This window comes from Zonotrichia leucophrys, chromosome 5, assembly GCF_028769735.1.
Source record: "Zonotrichia leucophrys gambelii isolate GWCS_2022_RI chromosome 5, RI_Zleu_2.0, whole genome shotgun sequence".
NCBI classification, from domain to species: domain Eukaryota; kingdom Metazoa; phylum Chordata; class Aves; order Passeriformes; family Passerellidae; genus Zonotrichia; species Zonotrichia leucophrys.
In genome coordinates this window covers 10,601,921-10,622,591 of record NC_088175.1, presented here as the reverse complement: position 1 = coordinate 10,622,591, position 20,671 = coordinate 10,601,921, and the positions used below count along the sequence as shown (strand labels likewise).

The 20,671-nt window shown below is 41.8% G+C and overlaps 1 protein-coding gene across 5 annotated transcripts in view; it reads left to right on the top strand.

Annotated features, from left to right (window-relative positions):
• The first annotated feature begins 7,413 nt into the window (after positions 1-7,413).
• UNC79 (unc-79 homolog, NALCN channel complex subunit) overlaps positions 7,414-20,671 on the top strand; it is a 108,531-nt gene continuing 95,273 nt past the window's right edge. For 4 of the 5 annotated variants that reach the window (XM_064713857.1, XM_064713859.1, XM_064713858.1 and 1 more), the window contains exons 1-3: positions 7,414-7,538; positions 12,788-12,908; positions 18,437-18,741. In XM_064713857.1, coding sequence (XP_064569927.1) covers positions 7,517-7,538; positions 12,788-12,908; positions 18,437-18,741 — 448 coding nt within the window. In that variant the 5' untranslated portion in view covers positions 7,414-7,516. The remainder of the gene's footprint in view (positions 7,539-12,787; positions 12,909-18,436; positions 18,742-20,671) is intronic. The other variant, XM_064713861.1, reaches the window with a different exon arrangement.

Here is a 20,671-nt window from a genome sequence, read left to right as displayed (position 1 = left end):
AGCAGGAGGTGGAAACAGAGTTGAAGGATGTTTACCTGCCATGCTTCTCATGGTATCTCTCCATCAATGGTTTGCATTTCTTGCAGATGGGCCAAAACTGGTGTTAAGCTGACTATAAGTAGCACAGGTAACACATATATACCTAAGGGTAAGTGGCTGAAACCTGTTCTTCCATAGGAACACAAGTAGCAGCCATCCCAGGTGAGGCAGAAGATCTTGTATTGAACTAAACTTTGTAACATTTACATTCTTTGTGGTTATGGTTATGTTTTTGTGCTGCAGTGTACAATTAAGCTAAAATACTCACAGTTCTGAGTAAGTAGAAGTGTCTTTCAGCCACTCTGTTGTCTCTTCTTAAGGATGGATGCTCTGGATGAGCTTACACTTAAATTAAGACACCCAGTAATGTTCACTTTATGGTCCATAAACACTCTGGGTCTGCAAAAAGTAGTTGGGGAGTATTATGCAATTGTGAGGAGGCCTGAATTTGCAATAGATAGGACAATTTGTAAGGATCTGCAGATGAGAAAAATACATTCCCATGTGAAATGCAGCAGCTTTCCTGCAGGCTGCTTCAGGAGTGTCCCAGTTCTATCAATTTAGCTCACTTTCTGTTTCCACCAAGGTTCCTGTCTCTGATAGTCCAGCCTTTGTTTCATCTTAGGCTACTCCTAGACTCCTACGTGCAGCAAACCAGTTTGGAGGAGAGACCAGACAGCTCAATGGCTGCTAGGGAGGCAGCCTTCAAATCAGGAGCAAGGTCAGTCAACTTTAGTTGTTACTGAGCCAGGGTCTTCACCTGGGTCACAAACTTGGTACAGGTGTGGTAAAACACCAAGGATCTCAGCAGTGTTGTCACATGCTTTCTCTTCCCTTCCTTGTGAACAGTCTCATGCCTTCTTTTTCTCTCTGTAACTGGTTTTGCCCACCAGAGACATCTTACAAATGTTTTTCCTTGAGTGTAGAATACTAAAGCAAAGTAAATATCTGGCTTTCTTGATTTCTCTATTCATTTCTTTGCCTTTGGGCCATGATGCTATGATAGGTTTAAGAAGGTAATATTTTGACACTTGCCATTCTGATTCCTAAAGCATTACTGGCTCTACAATGTGCTTTTATTTTACCCATGTAGGTGGGTAAAATAGTCAATTCTGCACAAATCTGATATTAAAGATAAGAAAAAACCCCAGCTCTTTGCAGGGGAGATATAATTCAGCCAGGGTGGTGGTAATTTCCACAAACTTGGTGTGTTAGTTGTCACAAAGACTGTGCCTCTTAGAGCAGTATATCCAGTCTCTGGTTTTATAACAGTCTTAGTGCATGTTTATCAAATATGTGCTAATTCTTTATGCAGGTCACCCTGTATTTCTCAAACTCCACTGCTATAGCAACAAATTAAGTATTTTGTTCACTTAAAGGCTAATGACATTACTCTAGAAGAGAAACTGGGGGGATTTATCAGAGATTTTACAGTGACAGATGCTGACAAATGTAATAATAAAGCAAACATCCACAGACTTAGTTGACGTAATTATCAGAATAAGAGGAAAATTACAGTTTTGTCAGTACAATCAAATAACCACTGTATTTCTTAACGACATTTTGTTTTCCCGAGGTCTTAATTATTCTAAATTGGGGAAAGAAGGAACAAATATCAACATCACAATCTGGCTACTCTGTTGGAAACACAGTACTAGCTAGCAATGAGACACAGAGCCCTTTACTGCTCCATCTCTCACTTTAAAGCAGCCCCAGTCAGTGATGACTGAAATGAATTTGTCACATGCCAGATGGCATAACTGATATGGGTCGGTGGCTTCAGCCAAGCTTCTGGCCACATCATGATCACTTCTGCCAGCTTGCTCTCTATTCTCTTCTAATTCTCTACCCTACCCAAATGTCTATCCTCCTCTACACCTTCCTTTTCAGAATAGTTACTTTCCTGCCCTCCCACAGGAGGAAGTTTGGGTTGATATTTATTTCTGTACATAGTGCTGTGTGATAGTACCACTAAAGGAAGTTTTCCTTGCATTTTTAAGTCTCAGCACAAAGGCTAAAATCGGGTATCTTCACCTCAGAAGAAATTATTTCCCTGCACAAGGCTATAGAAGCTGTCAGTGATATTGTGTTACTTTTGTGCAGACATGACTGTCTGTGAGCAAGAAGAGGTGCTCTCCCTGCTCACTGTCTCTTGGCTCATGCTGGTTGACCCCGGTGTCAGAGCCCTGAGGAACTGCTCCAGGATACCTGCTGTAGCCTGAGTTAAGCCTAACTGTTCAGTTTAATCCCAGATAGACTTTTTCCTCAAGCGATTATATATTTTACAATCATTCATGAGGATTAATTCTTACATAGAGCAAAGATTTAGAGACAAATTTAATTTAATATGATATAACTATTGCTGTGAAATGCACTCATCTGAGCCTGAGGGACTCCATCTGCTGTTTGAGTCTGACAGGGAGGAGGTTGGTCCCTATGCAGGAGCTGTTCAGGGGCTCCAGTTCCACACCAGGACCCTTTCATTGGCATTAGTTTAGCCTTGTAAGTATTCAGACAGCACCATGTAGATTGAAAAATACTGAGAGGCAGAAAAACCTGCCTCCTCCAGCTTCAATTCACCCTGTGTTTGGTTTTTTTAATTGCAATTACCCTTGGCTCCCTCCATGCCACAGACTTCAATTCAGATAGGCTTGTAGAGATTAAAGGAAAAATTTGAGATGTTTAAAACTTGTCCCCACCTCTACTGCAGTTTTTAGTATTCCCATCACAATGCAGTTATTGATAATCTCCTGCCAAAAGTTTAAAAAAATTGAGGTATTGGCTTAAAATAAATGGAATTGGATGTTAGCTGTTTTTGTTTTGTGTTTTGATAAAACTTAGGTCCTTGCCTCTCATTCAGGCATTGAAATCCTCATTTGTTTCAAACATTGTTTATGTTGCATTGGAGTCTTTGACTATGTCAGGCAAGGACTAGTTTTTATTTAAAATGCAAATAGAGAACCCATGTAATTACATGACTCAGGAAGCTGAGCCTTTAAGGAAAACACCATGAGAATGTTTTAAGTGTTGGTGACAGTGAACATGTCAGGATACAGATGTGCAGCTATATATCTGTGTAAACAGATACAATTATTTATTTTTATACATGCATCAATTCACTTCAATTTATGAACAGTTTAATAAATTTCCTGTACATGATTCAAGGTAGGAAGGCTTAGGATTTGTATTTTTCAGAAAGGATTACCTTTCTAAAAGTAGATTTGTTAATGCATGGAGATTTTAAAAAAAGGGAACAACATTAGATTTTGTGTCTTTTTGGAGCTGAATACTTGAAAATGTAATTCAAAGTGACAATAGCCACATAAATAATGACTTCTGCTCTTGATTACTTCTTTTCTCCTTACAGAGAATTGCTTTATTCCTGAATTATGTTTTAACTACAATACACACTCTTAGGCAGGCAAAACTTAATTAAAAGCCAGCACAATTCACAGAAACAATATGCTCCAAATCCCTTCCACACCTTATCTACCTTATCCTGCAAAAGCCACATTTCAAAACAGCCAGATATACACAAGTCCATGGGCCATGATAGGATGCACTCACAAGTGCTGGGGGAGTTGGTCAATGACACTGTAAGACTGATTTTTAGTATCTTTTAAAAAGGTGAAAGCAACTGAGAAACAGAAGAAAGCAAGAGTCACTTCTATTTTCAAGAAGGACAAGCAGGAGTATCTGGGAAATTATAGGTCATTTATCTTCACCTTGATCCATGGGAAAATGATGGAGCAAATAATCCTGTAAAGTCGTTCCAAACACATTAAGGACAGGAAGTTTATTTGGAGTAGTCAGTGTGCGTTTGCAAAGGGAAAACCATGCCTGACCGACTTGATAGCCTTCTGCAACAAAATTACTAACTCAGTGTAGGAGGAGAAAGCAGAGAAAGTTTATCTTTAGCAAGACTTTCGTCAATGCTCCCCCATTACATCAGCAAAGAAAAAGTAATGAAATACGGACTAGGCAAGTTGACAATGATGTGAATTGAAAAGTGGCCAAACAAACTGCCAGGCTCAGAGAGTTTTGCTCAGGGGCAAAAACCAGCTGGAAACCGGTGCTGCTGCATTGCAGGGAACAGCCCTGGGCCAGTGCTGGTTCGTGTCTCTGCCTGTGAGCCAGGTGATGGGACACCCTCTGCAGATGATGCAAAACTGGGAGAAGCAGCACTTGGCACACCAGCTGCTGAAGGTTGTGCTGCCATCCAAGTGAGTCTTGAGAGCTTGGAGATGTGGGCCAACAAGAGTCTCACGAAGTTCAACAGGTGAAAATCCAGGTCATGCACATCAAGCACCAGTACAGACTGGGGCTGAGCAGCTGAAAAGCAGCTCTGCAAACAATGACATGGGGTCCTGGCAGACACCAAGCTGACTGGGAGCCAGCAATGAGCCTGGCAAGAAGGCCAACAGGATTCTGGGCTGCAGCAGGAAAAGCACGGCCAGCAGGTCAAGGGAGGTGCTTGTACTGCTCTACTTGGCACTGGTTAGACCTGACTGGAGTTCTGGGTTGCTTCTGGACTCACCAGTACAAGAAAGACATGAAAATACTGGAGTAAGTTGAGGGAAGGGCTAAGTGATGAGGAGACTGGAGCACCTGTCATATAAAAGGGCGCTGAGAGAACTGGGACTGCTTAGCATCAAAGTCAGAAGGTTTGGTGTGGGGAGTGGGTCCTGTCAGGGTGCACAGACACCTTAGGAGAGGCACTAAGAAGATGGAACCACACTTTTCTCAGTGGAGCTCAGTGACAGGACCCAGGCAATTGGCCCAAACTGAAATACAAGAATTTCCACTTAAACAGAAGAAAAAGCTTTCTCCTGTGTGGATGGTCAAACCTTTGAACAAGTTGCTTAGAGAAGTTGTGGGGTCAGATATTTGAAACCTGGCTGGACATGGCCCTGAGCAATTTGCTGTAGCTGACCTTGCTTTGAGCAGGGAAGTCGGTAGACAAGCTCTCCAGACAATCTTTCCAATCTCAAAGATTCCATGAAATTTCTGTTCATGAACCCAGAAAATAGCATTTATTCTTATAGTTTTCATCAGCTGGTATGTGCATTTTCCACTCCCCATTATTTTAATGTTAAAAATATATTCTTTCATTAATGATTTGTGGTCTTTAAGATGCCTGCAGCTTTTATGTGTTCTCTTAACTGAGTGTGTGCAGAGGCAAAAACCATATAGACATAAACCTTAGCTGCTTAAAATGGTTTCCAGTGGAGCACTGTACCCATTTTGTTTGGCATATTCATGAGGATCTTGCTGAGAAACTATGACTTTGGTTCAGCCCAGAGACTTGAGAAATTAATTCCCAGAGTACCATGTTTCTATAGTTGCTCCTTAATGACATTTGTTCACAATATAAATTGTGAGTCTCTATACTTGAATTAACAAGCTAGGCAAGTGTTAAATTGTTTGACTGAACAACAGACTACTTGTATAGGATTTATTTAGGGCTTAGACATTGTTTAGACAATGCAGAAGGACTCATAAGCAATAAATTGTTTACCATGTACCTGAACTACAAGCTGTACTATGTAGGACCTTGTTCAGTAAATGAAGGCATAGCTGCAATTTTCAGACACTTAAACCAAAGAAGAAATTTTACATGAGAAATGGAATTAATATTTTCACAGTATACTCCTGCTTTATCAACCTGAGTGTTTTTAATAAGCTCACCACTCTGGTACATGAACACTTGGTATAATTTAAAGATACTTATGGAAGCTCAGTTCCCCTCAGTGCAGAGAGTTCTCTATTGTAATGAGCAATAAAGCAGTTCAGATTGATTTGTTGCATCAACAGACAGAAATTCAAAGATGAAACCTGTCTTCAATATCTTATTTCAATGAAGTCTGAAAGTAATTTGTCTGTATATTCATCACTTATGCTACATGTCGTGAGACATAGAGCTGGGGGAAGCAGGTTTGCAGCACTACATGACCTCTCTGGGCTAAATAACTCTAAATAACTTTTCTTCACTAAATGACTTCACTAAATAACTCTCTTCACTAAACAAAGCTTCTAATAAAAGAAAAAACTTAAATATTTACTCTCAAATATTTGAATGTAAAAGAGAAATCAGTGGTATAAGTTGGCTTCTCTCTTTGGGGCTCACAAGCAGCAAGGAGTGTGGAAAGAATTATGGCCTCCAGTAAGAGCTCTGTTTTGTACCTAATTAAATGGTGTTGAAGAATATTGCCCATGCAGTATTTTTAGAAAATTTCTTTCAGGAAGAAAGCAAACCAGCTAAATGCCAGTGAACAGCATCTGCCCCTTCATTGTGGTTCATAGCACTGAATGTGCATTGTCCCAAATCAGGGCAGCAGTAATTTGGAGGCACTGCCTTGTACAATGAATAACAAAACATATCTATTTTTCTCCACCTCCACAGCACAATTCTCAAGACTCCCATGGCCTGGCTGATGAAATACTGCTGCTTCCACATAGCTTTTTCCGAGGTGGGAGGATCTGAAAAACTGATATGGAAAGTTTCAGAGAAGAAACTCATAGCTCACCGTTAATTTCTGGCACCTGGTAAGGTCAAGTCAGGACGCTGGGGAAGCTGACAGGACACACAGCAGTGAAATAATTTCTCCTGGAGCAAATGAGTTTAATTGTTATTACTGTACTCCCACCACAACTGGACAAAGGTCTTTACATCCCACCCTCGTCCTGGGGCAGTCACCATGGCAGGGATCGGGTGATGGAGGGGGCACATTCGGGGCTGAGCGCAGCCCTTGTCTCCTCAGGAGGGCTTGGCGGTGCCGAGGTGCCAGTGCGGGGTGGGACCAGGCGGGGAGAGCCGGCCCAGAGGCACCGGACCCAGAGCCCGCCCGCCGGGGGTACAGCCGGAGCCCGGGGGGAGAACAGCGTGCTGTTTATGACAGAGATCACACGGATCCACAGTGCAGCTCCCGGTAGTGCCACCACCGCTGTCCTCGCTGAGCGCAGCTCCCGCGGAGCCGCCCGCGGTGCCGGGCGAGGGCACCGCATCCCCTCCGCAGCCCCGGGGGCACCGCCGGCCCCTCCGCAGCCTGAGGGCACCGCCGGCCCCTGCGCAGCCCCAGCCACTCTGCCTGCCCCGAGGGCATCGCCGACGCTTATCAAGGAGTGGGTAAGCTTCCGGCTCGGCAGCTCCCACTTCGGCGTTGTGACAAGCTCGGTGGGGCCACAGCCCCGCTAGGGCAGGTGCCCCGGGGCCAGCTGGTCTCCCTCTCCCCATGGCATCCCATCAAGTCTCCTGTTCCCCGTCCCGTCTCCCACGCCGTCCCCCAGAGGATGCTGTTTGCCGCGGCCGCCAGGCGCGCTGCCCCTTTAAGCGCGCTCCCGCCCGGTCCCGCCCGCCCGCCGCTCCCCGGCCCGCAGCCCTGCGGCACCGGCGGCGGCACCGGCACGGGCACCGGCAGCTCCATCGCGGCCGGGGGCCGGCGCTCCGCGGCGCCCAGGGGCAAAGCGGGCCGGCAGCATGTCCACCAAGGCGGAGCAGTGTGAGTGGGGCCGGGCGGGCGCCGGGCCGGGGTCTGTCCGAGGGGAGGGAGCGGGGCCGGGGGCGCCGTCCCGCCGATGGCGCTGCCCCGCCGCCGCCTCCCGCCCGCTGCTCCCCGGCGGGGCAGCGCTGCCCGGGCTCCGTGTGCCGCGGTGTGCGGCGGCCGCCGGCGGGCGGTGCAGGGGGAGGGGGCTGCCGGCGTTCTGGCGCTTTCTGTCGGAGCCGCAGCCGGTGCTGGTGGCCGCAGCCCCCGGAGCTCCCCGCTGTTCGGGCGGCCAGCTCGGGGCGGCGGCAAAGGCAGCGCCGGGGAGCCCACGGGGAAATGCGGGATCGGGGAACACAGTTGGTATTGAGGCCGCCGGCTTCGCCCCCCGCCCCACGGCGGGAGCGGTGCAACCTGCCCCGTGTGCCGGCGCCGTGTCCCGAAGGATGCAGCCACCTGCGGGAGCAGAGGTGACGCACGCCTCGCCACCCTGCAGGTGGCCTTGCAGTGAGATGGAGCCAGAAGAGTCCTGCTGCCCTTCTTGCCCGGGCCGCTCACCTTTCACCGGGCGAATGCAGGCTGGGGGTTTGTGTGTCGCCTACAGGCCGCCTGCACAGTGCCCGCTCCCAGCAGGATCCCCAGGTGCTGGCATCCCCTGCCCGCGGCCAGCCCGCCTCTGCCTGGTCACGGCTGCTGTAACCACCATGTTGGCTAGAGCTGATCAGAGCAGGAGTGGATGACATGGTGGTTGGTACCTGCATCTGGGCTGTGGAAGTGCTCCCCACTGTGCTCCCCACCCCACCTGGTGTGTCTGCAAGAGCCCTGATGGGATGCTGAATAGGAAATATTGGGGTACTTGAGCTTGTCACCCATGTCACAGCTACTTTCTTGCCTGATACAGTGTCATGGTTATGAGCAGGCAGTCTGTGACCAGGAGGTTGGATTGATGTTTGTCACAATGACGTGATGTGATTTGACACTTTGCATGCTGAGACTTGCTCTCTTCTTCCTCCAGGTCACTGAGAAGCATCCTTGTGTTTATATATGCCTATGCTGAGCCCATCTAACAAAAAGAATACCTGTAATTTTTTCTGTTAGGGTTTACTGCTTATTTATAGTGATGAATGAGCTTGCTTTAAAAATATTATGCAGATGTTAATTTATTGCTGTAAAGATGCAGTTCTAGCCTCATAATTAGAGACAGAATATTCTGATTGTGCAGAAGCCCTGAACTGTGCAATGTTTGGATCTGTACCCTTCTGTTGTTGCTGCCTTCCCCATCTTGCACCTGAGTTTCGTAATTGTTTCTTCTTTCCTGTGATACTTATACATTAATTACACTTCCTTCACACTGCCATGTGGAAGAATTTGTGCTACTTTTTGTCCTAGCACTGGCTCTGGCATTTTCTTCCTTTTCTGTCCTGTCTTCTCTCTTCCGCTGTTCCTAAGGCTTTTGGTCTGCTCTGTTTGAGCTCCTCTTATATATTTTATCCTTGGCTGTTTTTTCTTTTCATCCCTTTGTACTTTTCAAGACACTGCATCCAGGCCTGCCATGTCCCTGTTGCTCTCTATTTCAAGATTTACTTAGGGTCCAGATTTAAGATCTTTCTGCCTTCTAATGTTTCTTTTCATGACACTCCAGGAAGAGTATTTGGTTAAAGGACATATCCTGTGCATTCTAACCTGCTGAATGTATTTTTTTACCAAGGCTGCTTCCCTGACTAGTTCTTATGCCATTACCAAATGTCTTTGTCTCTACATAACTTCAAGATTCTCTCACCAGCAATTTTTGAGTAATGGACTCTGACAAGGATGTGTTGGTGTGCATACATCACCACCAGTCAAACTTTCAAACCCCAGCTGTCGCTGTTGTTGCTTCTGCCCTCAGTGAGTGACAGGCAAGAACCAGAATGTCTTGGGAAGGACTCAAGTTCCAAGTCATAATGAATCTCAGTTTACCAAGAGCATCAGTGAAACACTGCAACTGAGGAATCACTGGTTGGAGCAGAAGATGTGCTGATCTAAACATGAATCCCACAGCTCTTGAGCAGGTTCTAAGAACAACAGGTAAAATGGTGTCAGTCTGGAGGTTGACTGGAGAAGCTGCTCTTTTTTGTGACCACACACATCTTGTATTGCATACCAGATATATCAACAGTGAGTTTGATCATTTGACTCTTTGCAGCATGCCTAAGGTGTTCTGTTGTAGTCAAAGAAAATGAATTCTTTATCACCTTACAAAGCAGTAATTGGTGTTTAGTTGTGGTAAGTAATGTCCTGGGAATGCTTGATGCCTGCTCTGTTCCCCTCCAGGACAGTGGAGCAAGCAAGGCCATCTTTGAGGACTCCTAATGGTTTCACTCTCAGTTCAGCCAATGCTCACACAGGGGCTGAGGAGTTTAGTGAAGTCTGTGTAGATGCTGGAGAGAAACCTATTTGTTTTTTGTGGTGGCCATATGAGAGTGCCCAAGTGCTTCCACAGGGTGACACCACTTTTTGAATTGTGTCTCTGGGTACTCAGAAACTCAGAAAGTTGGGTCATTCACACACTTGCTGTAACTTGAAAGCTGGCAAAGTTTTTGCTCTGGAGCTTTCCTTTAGAAGTTTCCTTGTGTTCTGGGAGACTGTGCTGAAATGGACAGAGTTTTGGGAAACAGAACTGGGAAGTGAGGCTGAAACCTTTAGCCTAAAGCTAATGTTTATATTTAGGCTTTATAAATAAGTTTTCTCTTTTGATATTTGGCCTGATACAATTGCACAACAATGCCAATCAATAAAAATGAATGGATTTCTATCTTTATTAAAAAGAAGCTCTTCTAAGTGATTCTAGATACATTATGCCCTTTATTCAAAGTTAATAACTGTAGGGAGCACACAGCTCTCTGAAATACATCTAGATCTGAATTGTGTAATAGTCTTTGGCATTTTGTTAGTCCATTTAATTTACAGATATCTGACAGCAAACCATGGCAGCCACAGTAATCTGTGCACCTTGCTGTGCATTGTGCTTAGCTGGATACTGCCTTGCTCAGTCTGTGTCCTTTACAAACATACTTGGTTTCATACTTTTTTACTCCTCCCACCAGAGAAAGCAACATCACAAAATATGTTTATGAAGTCATTGCTTTCCTAATCTAGAAACTAAACTAGATTAGTTTTATGACAGTTAAAATAAATATCTACCTTTTAAATAATCTGATGAGATGTCCTGCAAATCTGGGACTAAAACTGAGATTAGCAGGCAGAAAGGATGAGGTATGAGATGAGAAGGGGAAAACATGCTGACTTGCACTGCTCAAGTCAGCCTCTGTAATGTGGAGTGAACACGTCCTGCCCAGATGTTCCCAGCCCAGTGGTTTGGGGGCTGTGCAGGAAGCAGTTATGGCTGCTCTCTCAGGATAAGCTCCTGCAGAGCACAGGTCCTGTGCCACAGGCCTATGTGGTGGCAATCTGAGTCTGTGTGGCAAAAAATGATTTTTTTTAGTTATTCATTAATTGTGCAGTAAAAGATTTAAAGATAAGGAAATATAATTTAAAATGCTTATGCATTTTTAGTGTCTTGTTTTGCATATGCCTTATGACAGTGTCTGTGGTTGCATTTTTGCTTGCTGGTTTCACACAGACCCCAGCCCTTCAGTCACATGATGGGCTTTCTCCTTGTGATGAAGCCAGGTAATATCATGAGGGAGACTTTTGTCTGTAGAAGCTTCACTTGCTGCAGGAACTGGGGAATGCCCTCCTTACAGCAGGAAATGGGTTAAAGAATGACCTTGGTTGGGTGCTGCAAGATTGAATTTCTTGTCATGCATTCAAGAAAACAGTTTTCTTCATCTGATGATTATTTGAGTGTTCCTCATTTTATGGATAATTGACTTGAAATTGTCAAACCTCATTTGTTGTGTGGCTGACCGTTCAAGGAATCTATTATTTTCTGGATGTGAAAGTCCAGTGGGTACTGTTGCCTGTACTGGCAAAAGGGCTCTCAGTATCTCAAGCTGAGCCTCCATCAGTATTTGCAGACACTTTGCTTTTGGTGTCTGTTCATCAGTCTTTTCTGCAATATGGACACAATGTCACCCATTCTCATTCACCTTGCCAGTGGCCCAGAAAAAAATCAGAAATTCATGAACTGTTCAGCTATCTCAGCAGTGAGGGGCATAGCAATGTCTCCCAGGTAGTTCGTACCTTTCTGTTCAGTGCAGGATTTAATGGTATTCATTCCTTAATAAATGCCATTTGACCATGAGAATAAAACTAAGTGTTGACTGATTGCTTGTTTAGCAAGCATGATTTATCTTCCACACTGAAGGAGCCCTGTAGGGGAGCAAGGTGTATCTTGGTTTAGTGAAAGGCTGTTATAATCCATGTGCTTAAAGGCTGAAAGAATTCAGAAGCATCTCCCCTTTTAGCCGCCTGTTACAGTCTTGGTGCACTTTGAACACGCTGCAGGGTTTCCAGGCAGCTGTGCTTTCTGAGGCTGTGTGTGCAGGGCAGCACAGCTGGGCAGCCGCTGCCCCATGCAGGCAATGCTCTCTCTCAGCAGAGCTGGTTCATCGGAGTGGAGCAGGAAGAGCTGTGCGTCTGTAGGTGTCCCTACAGGAGACTGCTTGTGCTGTATGGGCAATGTAAGGCAGTGCAACTAGGAGGGGTAATAACTTTTTTTCCCAAACCTGAACAAGGATTCCTATTACCGTTACTTGTAATACAACAAAAATTGGTTTCAGTGGAGATGTACACCTGCTACTGCGCTTTGAAATCCCCTTATCTGCTTGATCACACTTCCCAAGACAAATAAACAGCAGAAACTTCACTCTTTTCATATCTTTAGTTCATTGCACAAAGTAAATGTAGGGCCCACAGTGAATCACATAAGGTCTTTCTGTCTTAGCTTATATCTCTGCTTTGGCTGTAGAAATACTTATCTGTCTCACATGAACCCCCTGTGATCCAATGACTCATTCATTATAAATTACTCTTGAAATGCTTGGAGACATGGAAGAAGTGCAGAGTGGCAATATATATTTTTTAATTTGCTAGCACTAAGTTTGCCTAATACAGATGCAGAAATTCACTTCCATGTGTTCTCCCTGGCAGTCTTTTACAATTTATTCAGTCAGAACAGAAGGAACAGAGAGATTTTTCTGTTTTTTGAGTTTAATACTTAAATTAAAAAAAAAAGAAAATGGAAGAAACAGACACAACTCTGTCAAAGTCTGCAGAAAGCCTAAATGAAAGTTTTTGTGTTTGTCTTTTTGTCTTTTATGTAGTTGCTTCCAAAATCCGTTACCTTCAAGAATACCACAACCGGGTTCTCCACAACATTTACCCTGTGCCCTCTGGAACTGACATTGCAAATACTCTGAAATACTTTTCTCAGACGTTATTGAGGTAAGTTTTGACTAATGCTCTTGAAGAAAAAAGAGCTAAAGAGTTGTAGGGAATATTGATTGGCTTTGAATTGGTTGCCAGATTTAATGGGTCAATGGTCAGCCAAAAAGAGTCAGAGCATAATTTAACAAAAACATGGTATGAACAAATCTCTTCAGTGGCTGTTGCCCAATTTGCCCAGTTAAGCCCCCTTACTGAGTGGCTGATTCTAGAATAAACTTGGTTGATTATGCATTTGCTTGGTCCTAAGACTTAGCTGAACGCACAAACATGCTGAACTTGTGGAGAAAGTGACCTGTAGAGTTTTAGATATGTATAATCATGGCCTCCTTGACAGTCCTGGTGCCTCAGAATCCCAGAGTGGAGCCAGAGGAGCAAGCAGATCTGGCTTCTCACTGGGTTCAGCTCTTCTGGGTTCTGGTTCAGTCCCTTAGAGCAGCAGGAGCAGACACAAAGTTTGTGTACAGATCTGGATTTGGGTGGTAACAACACATCAGGATTGTTCTGATCCAACATTTTTGATGTAGTCTAATGTTTAGTAATAATACATAGTGCTAAATATCACACAAAGAGAGAATACATTATGAGTAGGAAATACTATTCTTGTCTTCCAAAACAAAAAGGAAAAACATGTGAGACTTTATTAGGAATAATGTACATTCCACAGTGCTGCCTAGTGGATTCATATTTCCAGATTGTTTTCAAAATGGCTGTTGACCATGGATAGGGGATTTTTTATCTGCTGGTTTTGGCTGGCACTAGTTTTCACATCCAGAAAAATGCAGTTCAAATTACATTTCTATGCACAGCTTCCTGATTTATACCTGGAAAGATTGTCCCTGCTGTCAAAGGGTAGTTTGGAAATAAAGCTAATTGCCTTATTTGAGGAGGAAACATTAACAGAATACAATTTACCCATATATTTGTACATATACTCCTATGATGTATACAAATTGAGAAGCAAAAATTTAAACTTGAGAGAATGAGAACAGTTCATTATAACATTTAAAGAGCCTGGGATACATCACAATTTTCTTGACCCTGTTTAAAAGGAGAGACACATAGACGGAAATAATTTTTAGTAGAATGTCTGTTCACAGCAAACTTGAAATCTCCTGTTTACTTTCGAAATTTCAAGAGCAAAACTGTTTGTTTCCCTTCTCATTTAGACTGTTGAGGAAACTTGCAGCACCCAGTAGGACTTTTTGTTTGAGAGTTAATAAATTAACTTTTGTCTCATTGTATTGAGCAGTGGGAAAAATGTTCAAAGAGTCACAAAAGATACTTCTGAAATGTGTCTCTGTTCCCACATCAGGCTGTTATGATGGACTATTTGCACAAAACACACTTAAATTGCATTTAAGTAAGATTATTTATGATGAGACAGCTTTTGCTTAAATACTTTGAGCCTTTAAGCTGTTAAAGCTAGAAAGTTGGACTTGATTCTGAACATTTTCTCTTTTAGCTGTGACTACTGAGTGCTATAATGAGATATGTTTCTTTTTGGTCAGAAGTTCACTGGGTCAGGATAGATTTAGAATGTTCTGCTTAAAGAAAGCATCTCTCTCCCACTCTGTGGTCTTCTTGTATAATGTACAGCTGACCTGTCCTGTTGATAAATTCTTCACACTCCTGGAGCAGTGATGTTCCTGGGCTTACTGAAAAAGCTTTGTACTTTGCAACTGTGAGAGCAGATCAGAAATTAGGGCAGCAATTGCACAATTTAGCAACTCCATTTGTTTTATTTCATATTCAAAATGGGACTGAAACAAAATCCTTTTGTTGATGATGCTGAACCCCGTGGGGCAGAAGTGATACTCACATCTGATACACAAATGGCTTTGTCATTCAGGACCTGGGATCTGATTAGCCCCAGAACTAAAAGGGTATGAGAAATTAATGCCAGGACTTGTATCTAAATTTAAGTGGACTGAGTTCTGATACTCAGGCAAGGTCAAATTCACATTCCAAACCCCTGTATCTCGGGAGTTTGAACTGTGGGTCAAAGGCTGAGTGCTATGGTTGAACCAGTGTAAGTTTATACACTTGCTGATGCTAAGAAAGAAGATGGATAAAAAAGCAAAACAACACACCCTGTATTTAGTGTGGCAGATGGAAAGAAGGAAACTCCCACCCACTGTGTGCAGATCTCTGGAAGATTTACCCTAAAACTAAACAGACTGGTTAAAAACCTTTCTGAAGAGCGTGTTCAAAAATTTATTTGAATATTTTGCATGCTGAGTCTCTTTTCTGCCTCCTACACTGAGACTCCATTGTACAAGGTTTAACATCAGTAATAGAAGTACATGGTGGAGAATAATCTTTCTGGCTTAACACAGAGCATGTGCAATGAATTTGTGCTGTTAGGGACAAACAATTCTTGGTGAACATGTATAGTCATAGAAATAATGAAGGAATAGTCAGAGAAATTCCACATAATGATTGGGTTTTACAGAAGCAGATTTTAGTGTTTATTACACTTTTACCTTTCCCTGTTATGGACACGCTGACTGTGTTCTTTTCAGTGGGATGTGCCCACTGTTTTGAATCACATTCATATGTGGTGTCATTTTGCTGGTTAAAGATGGATTGCACAAGAGATTAATTTGCTCCTTTGCTCTGTATGCAACCTCCATAAATTACAAGCTCAGGGGTGGGGGGAACAGATGTGGAATGACTGAAAAAAAATTCCTTATTTCTATAACAAACATCACATAAAATCACCATACACAACGCATAGCACATTGATTCATTTAATTCTTCTTTAGTTTTCTCTTTGGGAAAAGCATTTCTTTACATTACAGCATGAATTTGTTTCATGCCCTACTCATTTTCAGTGATTTCTCCCTCATTTGAGGAATGATCTGAGGCTTAATAAACATCCTGCAGAAAAGCTTGTTCTTTCACATTTTCCTGAAGAAAATTCTCCATATGTATTTCTAAGTAAAATATTTTGTGTGAGGCATAGTTATAAATGCCATGGTGGCTAATTAATGGTCATTGTTGTGCTGCCTTGGTGAGATGTAATTTCACTTGTAGGCATTTTAGGAAACCTGCCCAAGAGGGCAGAAATTGTGGCATAGATTTGCAGCAAAGATATACACATCTTGAAACCAGCCTCGATAGCTTTGCCCCTTATTGCAGAGCAAGTTCAGTATGGAGTAAGTTCAGTATGGAGTTATGATTTGCAGATACTCCAAATTCTCAGTACTTAGTTGAATTGAACCAGAAGCAAATTGCTGTTGTGTCTTGGTCCTAAGGGACCTCCTAGATATTCAATTTTGGCTCCTCTGTTTATTGCCTTTTAAAAATACAGGTCAGGCAAGAGCCTGGACATAAAATTTTGGGGTTTTTTTAAATTTGTTTTTTAATAAATTTGGTGTGGTTCCATCTGGAATTGAGATCTAGTGTTATTGCTGTTAAACTAAAGGATGCCCTGATCAAGATAAAATAAGTGTGCTTTGGCATCTAATCCAGAGATGGGCCTGTAGCTCAGTGTAAAAAGAAAGGATTAATGTCCTTTCTGGAAGTAAGTGCACATGGAGTGATGTTTTGGCAAGTAAAGAGATGGATAATTGGTATTATCTGTTGGTAGACAACAAAGGAATATAGTGCAGTACCTTCATATCTCTAAACATAAGCTATAAAATATGGCAAATGAACATCAAGCAAATTAGAAGGAATCAGCACTCTGCTAATTAATTTTTAAAGTCATACTAGATCTTAGGTGATGTTCTGATAAAAGCATGACAGTGATCATGTTTCTCTTACTGGACATTGGGTAACAGAAACCAAAATCATCTGCCAAATATGTGAGGCACGATTAAAAAAAAAAGAAAAAAAAAGAAGTAATTTTATAAGACAGATTATATCTGTCATCTCTGACTGCAAGGGTGATGTAATAGTGGCCAAGTAGCCATGTGATAGTAGCCACTTGGCAAATAATTGTATTTGTAAAAGTGTTTTTTATATATGGCAAATGAATGACACCTTCTCTTAGAAGCACCTCAGCAAGAGTTTGGCTTACTTGTGTAAATTGCTGAATTAACTGGGGGGTAAGGTTTGCTGAGGTGATGGTATGGTAGGGATTTCTGTACTGTTACAGAGAAGAGAGGTTTCCAGAAGTGCTCTCTCTTGATGTAATTCTGCTCTACATGAGTCAGTGGAAATCTTAGTGCTATTGGCTTGTCTTTTATAAGTCTAACACTGACTGTGGGAACAGAGTTAAACCAACAGCAACTGCTTTTGGAAATCCTAATGACTGAGAGGTGCAAAAGGTGCTTAAAAAGGAAAAAAAAAAGTATTGTGTGTGTTAATATATTTAAATATATTTAAAAGGTGTATTATATTTTATAGGCACATATGGAGATTATGAACTAACCCTATAAGTGCTTGATACCTAAAATATAACACTGCTTAAGTGAGAATTTATTTCTACTTAAAATAGTGGGGTTTATTTTTTAAATAAATTAGATTACCATGTTTACAACCATGTTTGCAACATTTTAAAAACTACATAACAAGCTGGTTGACTTATAGCCTCTATTTTGATTCCCACTAAATTATTTTTATTTTTTGAAATTATCTCTCCTTTAGTTTATAGTGAGTTATGTTGAATAATAACGTAAGTAACAGCAGGAGTGTATGGTAACATACTGTCTGATCTGCAGTTACATAATTGGTCTTGCTTGCTTAGCCCTTAGATTTTTTGAAGGTAACTATTTACCCAAGGAGTGTTTGTATTCATAGAGCAATTGTTTCCTCCCTAAACATGGGCAAAATTAAAAACACACATAAACAACCATTATCATTAGCTCACAAACATATGCTAAAGACCATCTACTATATATTATTTTATGACTTTTCCAAATGTAGTTTAGTTAACATTTTAGAAATATTATATTATTTCTAAATCCATGTGCCTGTTTAAACTTCATTATCTCAAATGATACTGAGTGAGTGGTCATGAAACAGTATCATAAAATACATACAGACATTATTTTAATGCAATAAACATGTGATTTTTAAGACTATCTTAACAAACACACATGTTTATTCTTTGCTAAAACATGTTTCTGCAAGTGCCACACCTATATTTTGCATGTTTTCAGTCAGTTGGCTCAAATGATTATAGGGGGGAAAAAATAAATCTCTCAAAATCCTCAGAATCTCACAGTAAAATACCAGCCTGTTTTGACACAGCTAAACACTTTTGATTCTTAGAATTTTTCTTAACTGTGAAACATGGGTAGGGCACTGAAACATGCATTTTTATATTTTTGCTCCTTATGAACCAGATAACACATGAGATGCAATGAAATTTTCCTAGATGTCAATTTTTAATTCTCTTATCTTGAAGCATGGAAGTAAATGGTTGCTAGATTTGTAGACATGCTGGTTTTGGTAGTGATTGCATCTTATGTGGGACGTATCTGGTCTTTTATTATTTGTTTTATAGTGTCATTTCAATGTAATGTGCTGTTCTTTGTGTCTTTGTTGTCTCTTTTTTTTCTTTGTCCCCCCAACAGCATTTTGTCCCGCACAGGGAAGAAGGAGAATCAAGATGCCTCCAATTTGACAGTGCCCATGACCATGTGTCTTTTTCCTGTGCCATTCCCACTCACCCCATCTCTAAGACCACAGGTCAGTTCCATCAACCCTACTGTTACTCGCTCCCTCCTTTACAGCGTCCTGCGAGATGCTCCATCTGAACGTGGCCAGCAAAGTCGTGATGCTCAGTTATCAGACTACCCATCTTTGGACTATCAAGGACTTTACGTGACACTGGTGACACTACTGGATCTAGTTCCCTTGCTACAACATGGGCAACATGGTAAGCAGGCCCTTGAATGATGCCAGTGCTGTGAATCCATGAGTGGTGCATATATCCAGTGGAAGAGATGGGCCTAAACTGACCTGGATCTGGATTTCAAATCACCTGGGATGCATTTATATCCAAGTGTTCTGCTTGACTTTCTCAAATAAAGGATTTTTTTTTGCATAATGTGGATTTGGGTTTGAATTCTGAGGTTGTCTGACTTTTAGTGATGTGCTGGTGGTATGTAATTAAAGTACAATTGTATGTAACAAAAATTACACAGATGGGTGTAAAAATACCCAGATTTTTATCTTGAATCTGCTGGGATAACTTCAGTCTGTCTTTTTGGGGTGGGTCTCTTAAAAATGCACAGAGAGCTTGCAAATGTGTATCTGGCCTACAAGAAATGCACAGATTGAGTGTTCTGGTGAAGGTCCATCTCTACACAGAATACAGTATATATCTATTTGAAGAAAAAACTACAGTAATTGTGCTTTGAGATGGCTTAAAAATACTCCTGTGTAAAATAGATAGCAGCATTTCTGTCTGACTAAGAGAAAAACAATATTGTCTTATGTTTTAAATTAGCTACAAGTGGTTTTGTGACTGTGTTGTATTTGTATTGTTTTCCTTAAGTTCTGCTCTGCATCCGTCTGGCTTGTTAACCTGTTAGCCTCTCCTACTGGGATTCAGTAGCCCAGTATTCTCCCTATGTATTAGCCAATATTAATTTCCACTGTGGTATCATGATGTATTGCTTACATAGTTCACTATGGGAAGATGGTTTTCTATCTGATCATGCTGCTGAAATTCTTCAGGAGGAAAGTTGTTTCTGTTAAGTGCAGACTTCCCTTTGAGCTGGCAGCAGTATGTTTGAATCCAAGACTGCTGCACTAGGAAATGGTATGATGCCCCAAAAGCAGGGCCTTTAGCAAGATACAGGCTTGTTTACTTAACTTAAAAATGGTGGAGTTAATTATCAAAAAATCTTTTCCTAAATAGATAACATGGTGATGATTAACAGTGGAGACCTGTAAAGAACAAATGACGTTGGGCAGACTTTATTTTTTAAACTTTTTTTTATGGCAACACAGTGGCTCACCCTGAGTGGTTTTCCTGTCCTTAGTCACATTTTTGTTGCTGTGTCATTTTACACCAAAAGGCAATCCTGGAACATGATCCCCACTTGAGTAAGGAAAACACTCAAGGAATTATTACCAGTGGCTTGGCAGCTGGAAGGGTGTAACAGTGGGAAATCTTACAGGACTCTGTGCTGGGTCTAGTGGTACTAAATAGTCTAACTTTTTTACTTAGCTGATAGAATTTAGATTTACAAGTGTTATCAAGATGGTTGCTAGCATGTGCTTTCTGTGAGAGATATATGATTCAAGTAATTGTGGCAAGTTGCATTCTGTTTCGAAGTGTCTCCACAGGAGAAATGTAAAATACTTTGCTTAAGAGGGAAGTTAAAGGAAATAGAAGCAATACCAGCTTGGAAGCTGTACTGCAAAGAGCTCGGGGTGTTAACAGTAGATCAGAGAAGACCATAACTCACTAACATATAAATATTATTCTAGCAATGTGTAAACATTTGTTTAATGTATGAGGCACCCAAATCATTATGTTTATTATTCTAACAGCCCTAGTAAAGCCTCAGCTGGAGTAAAATTTTCAGATTTGTCTATCTAGCTTCAAGAAAAACATGTACTATTTGTGAAGAGTCCAGGAAAAAAAACCAAGAATGATTTGAGGTTTCTCTCATGTGAACAGTGAGAGAAAACAAGAAAAAATTTGGTTTATCTAGATTAGAGAAAAATGGAAGGGAGATGTGATTATCATATGAAAATATGTAAAGGTTGCTGTGAGGAGAAATAAACTTAACCAATCTATTTGTCGTTAGAGTTGATCAGGATAAGAAGTTACACACTTAAATAACAGCAATGGA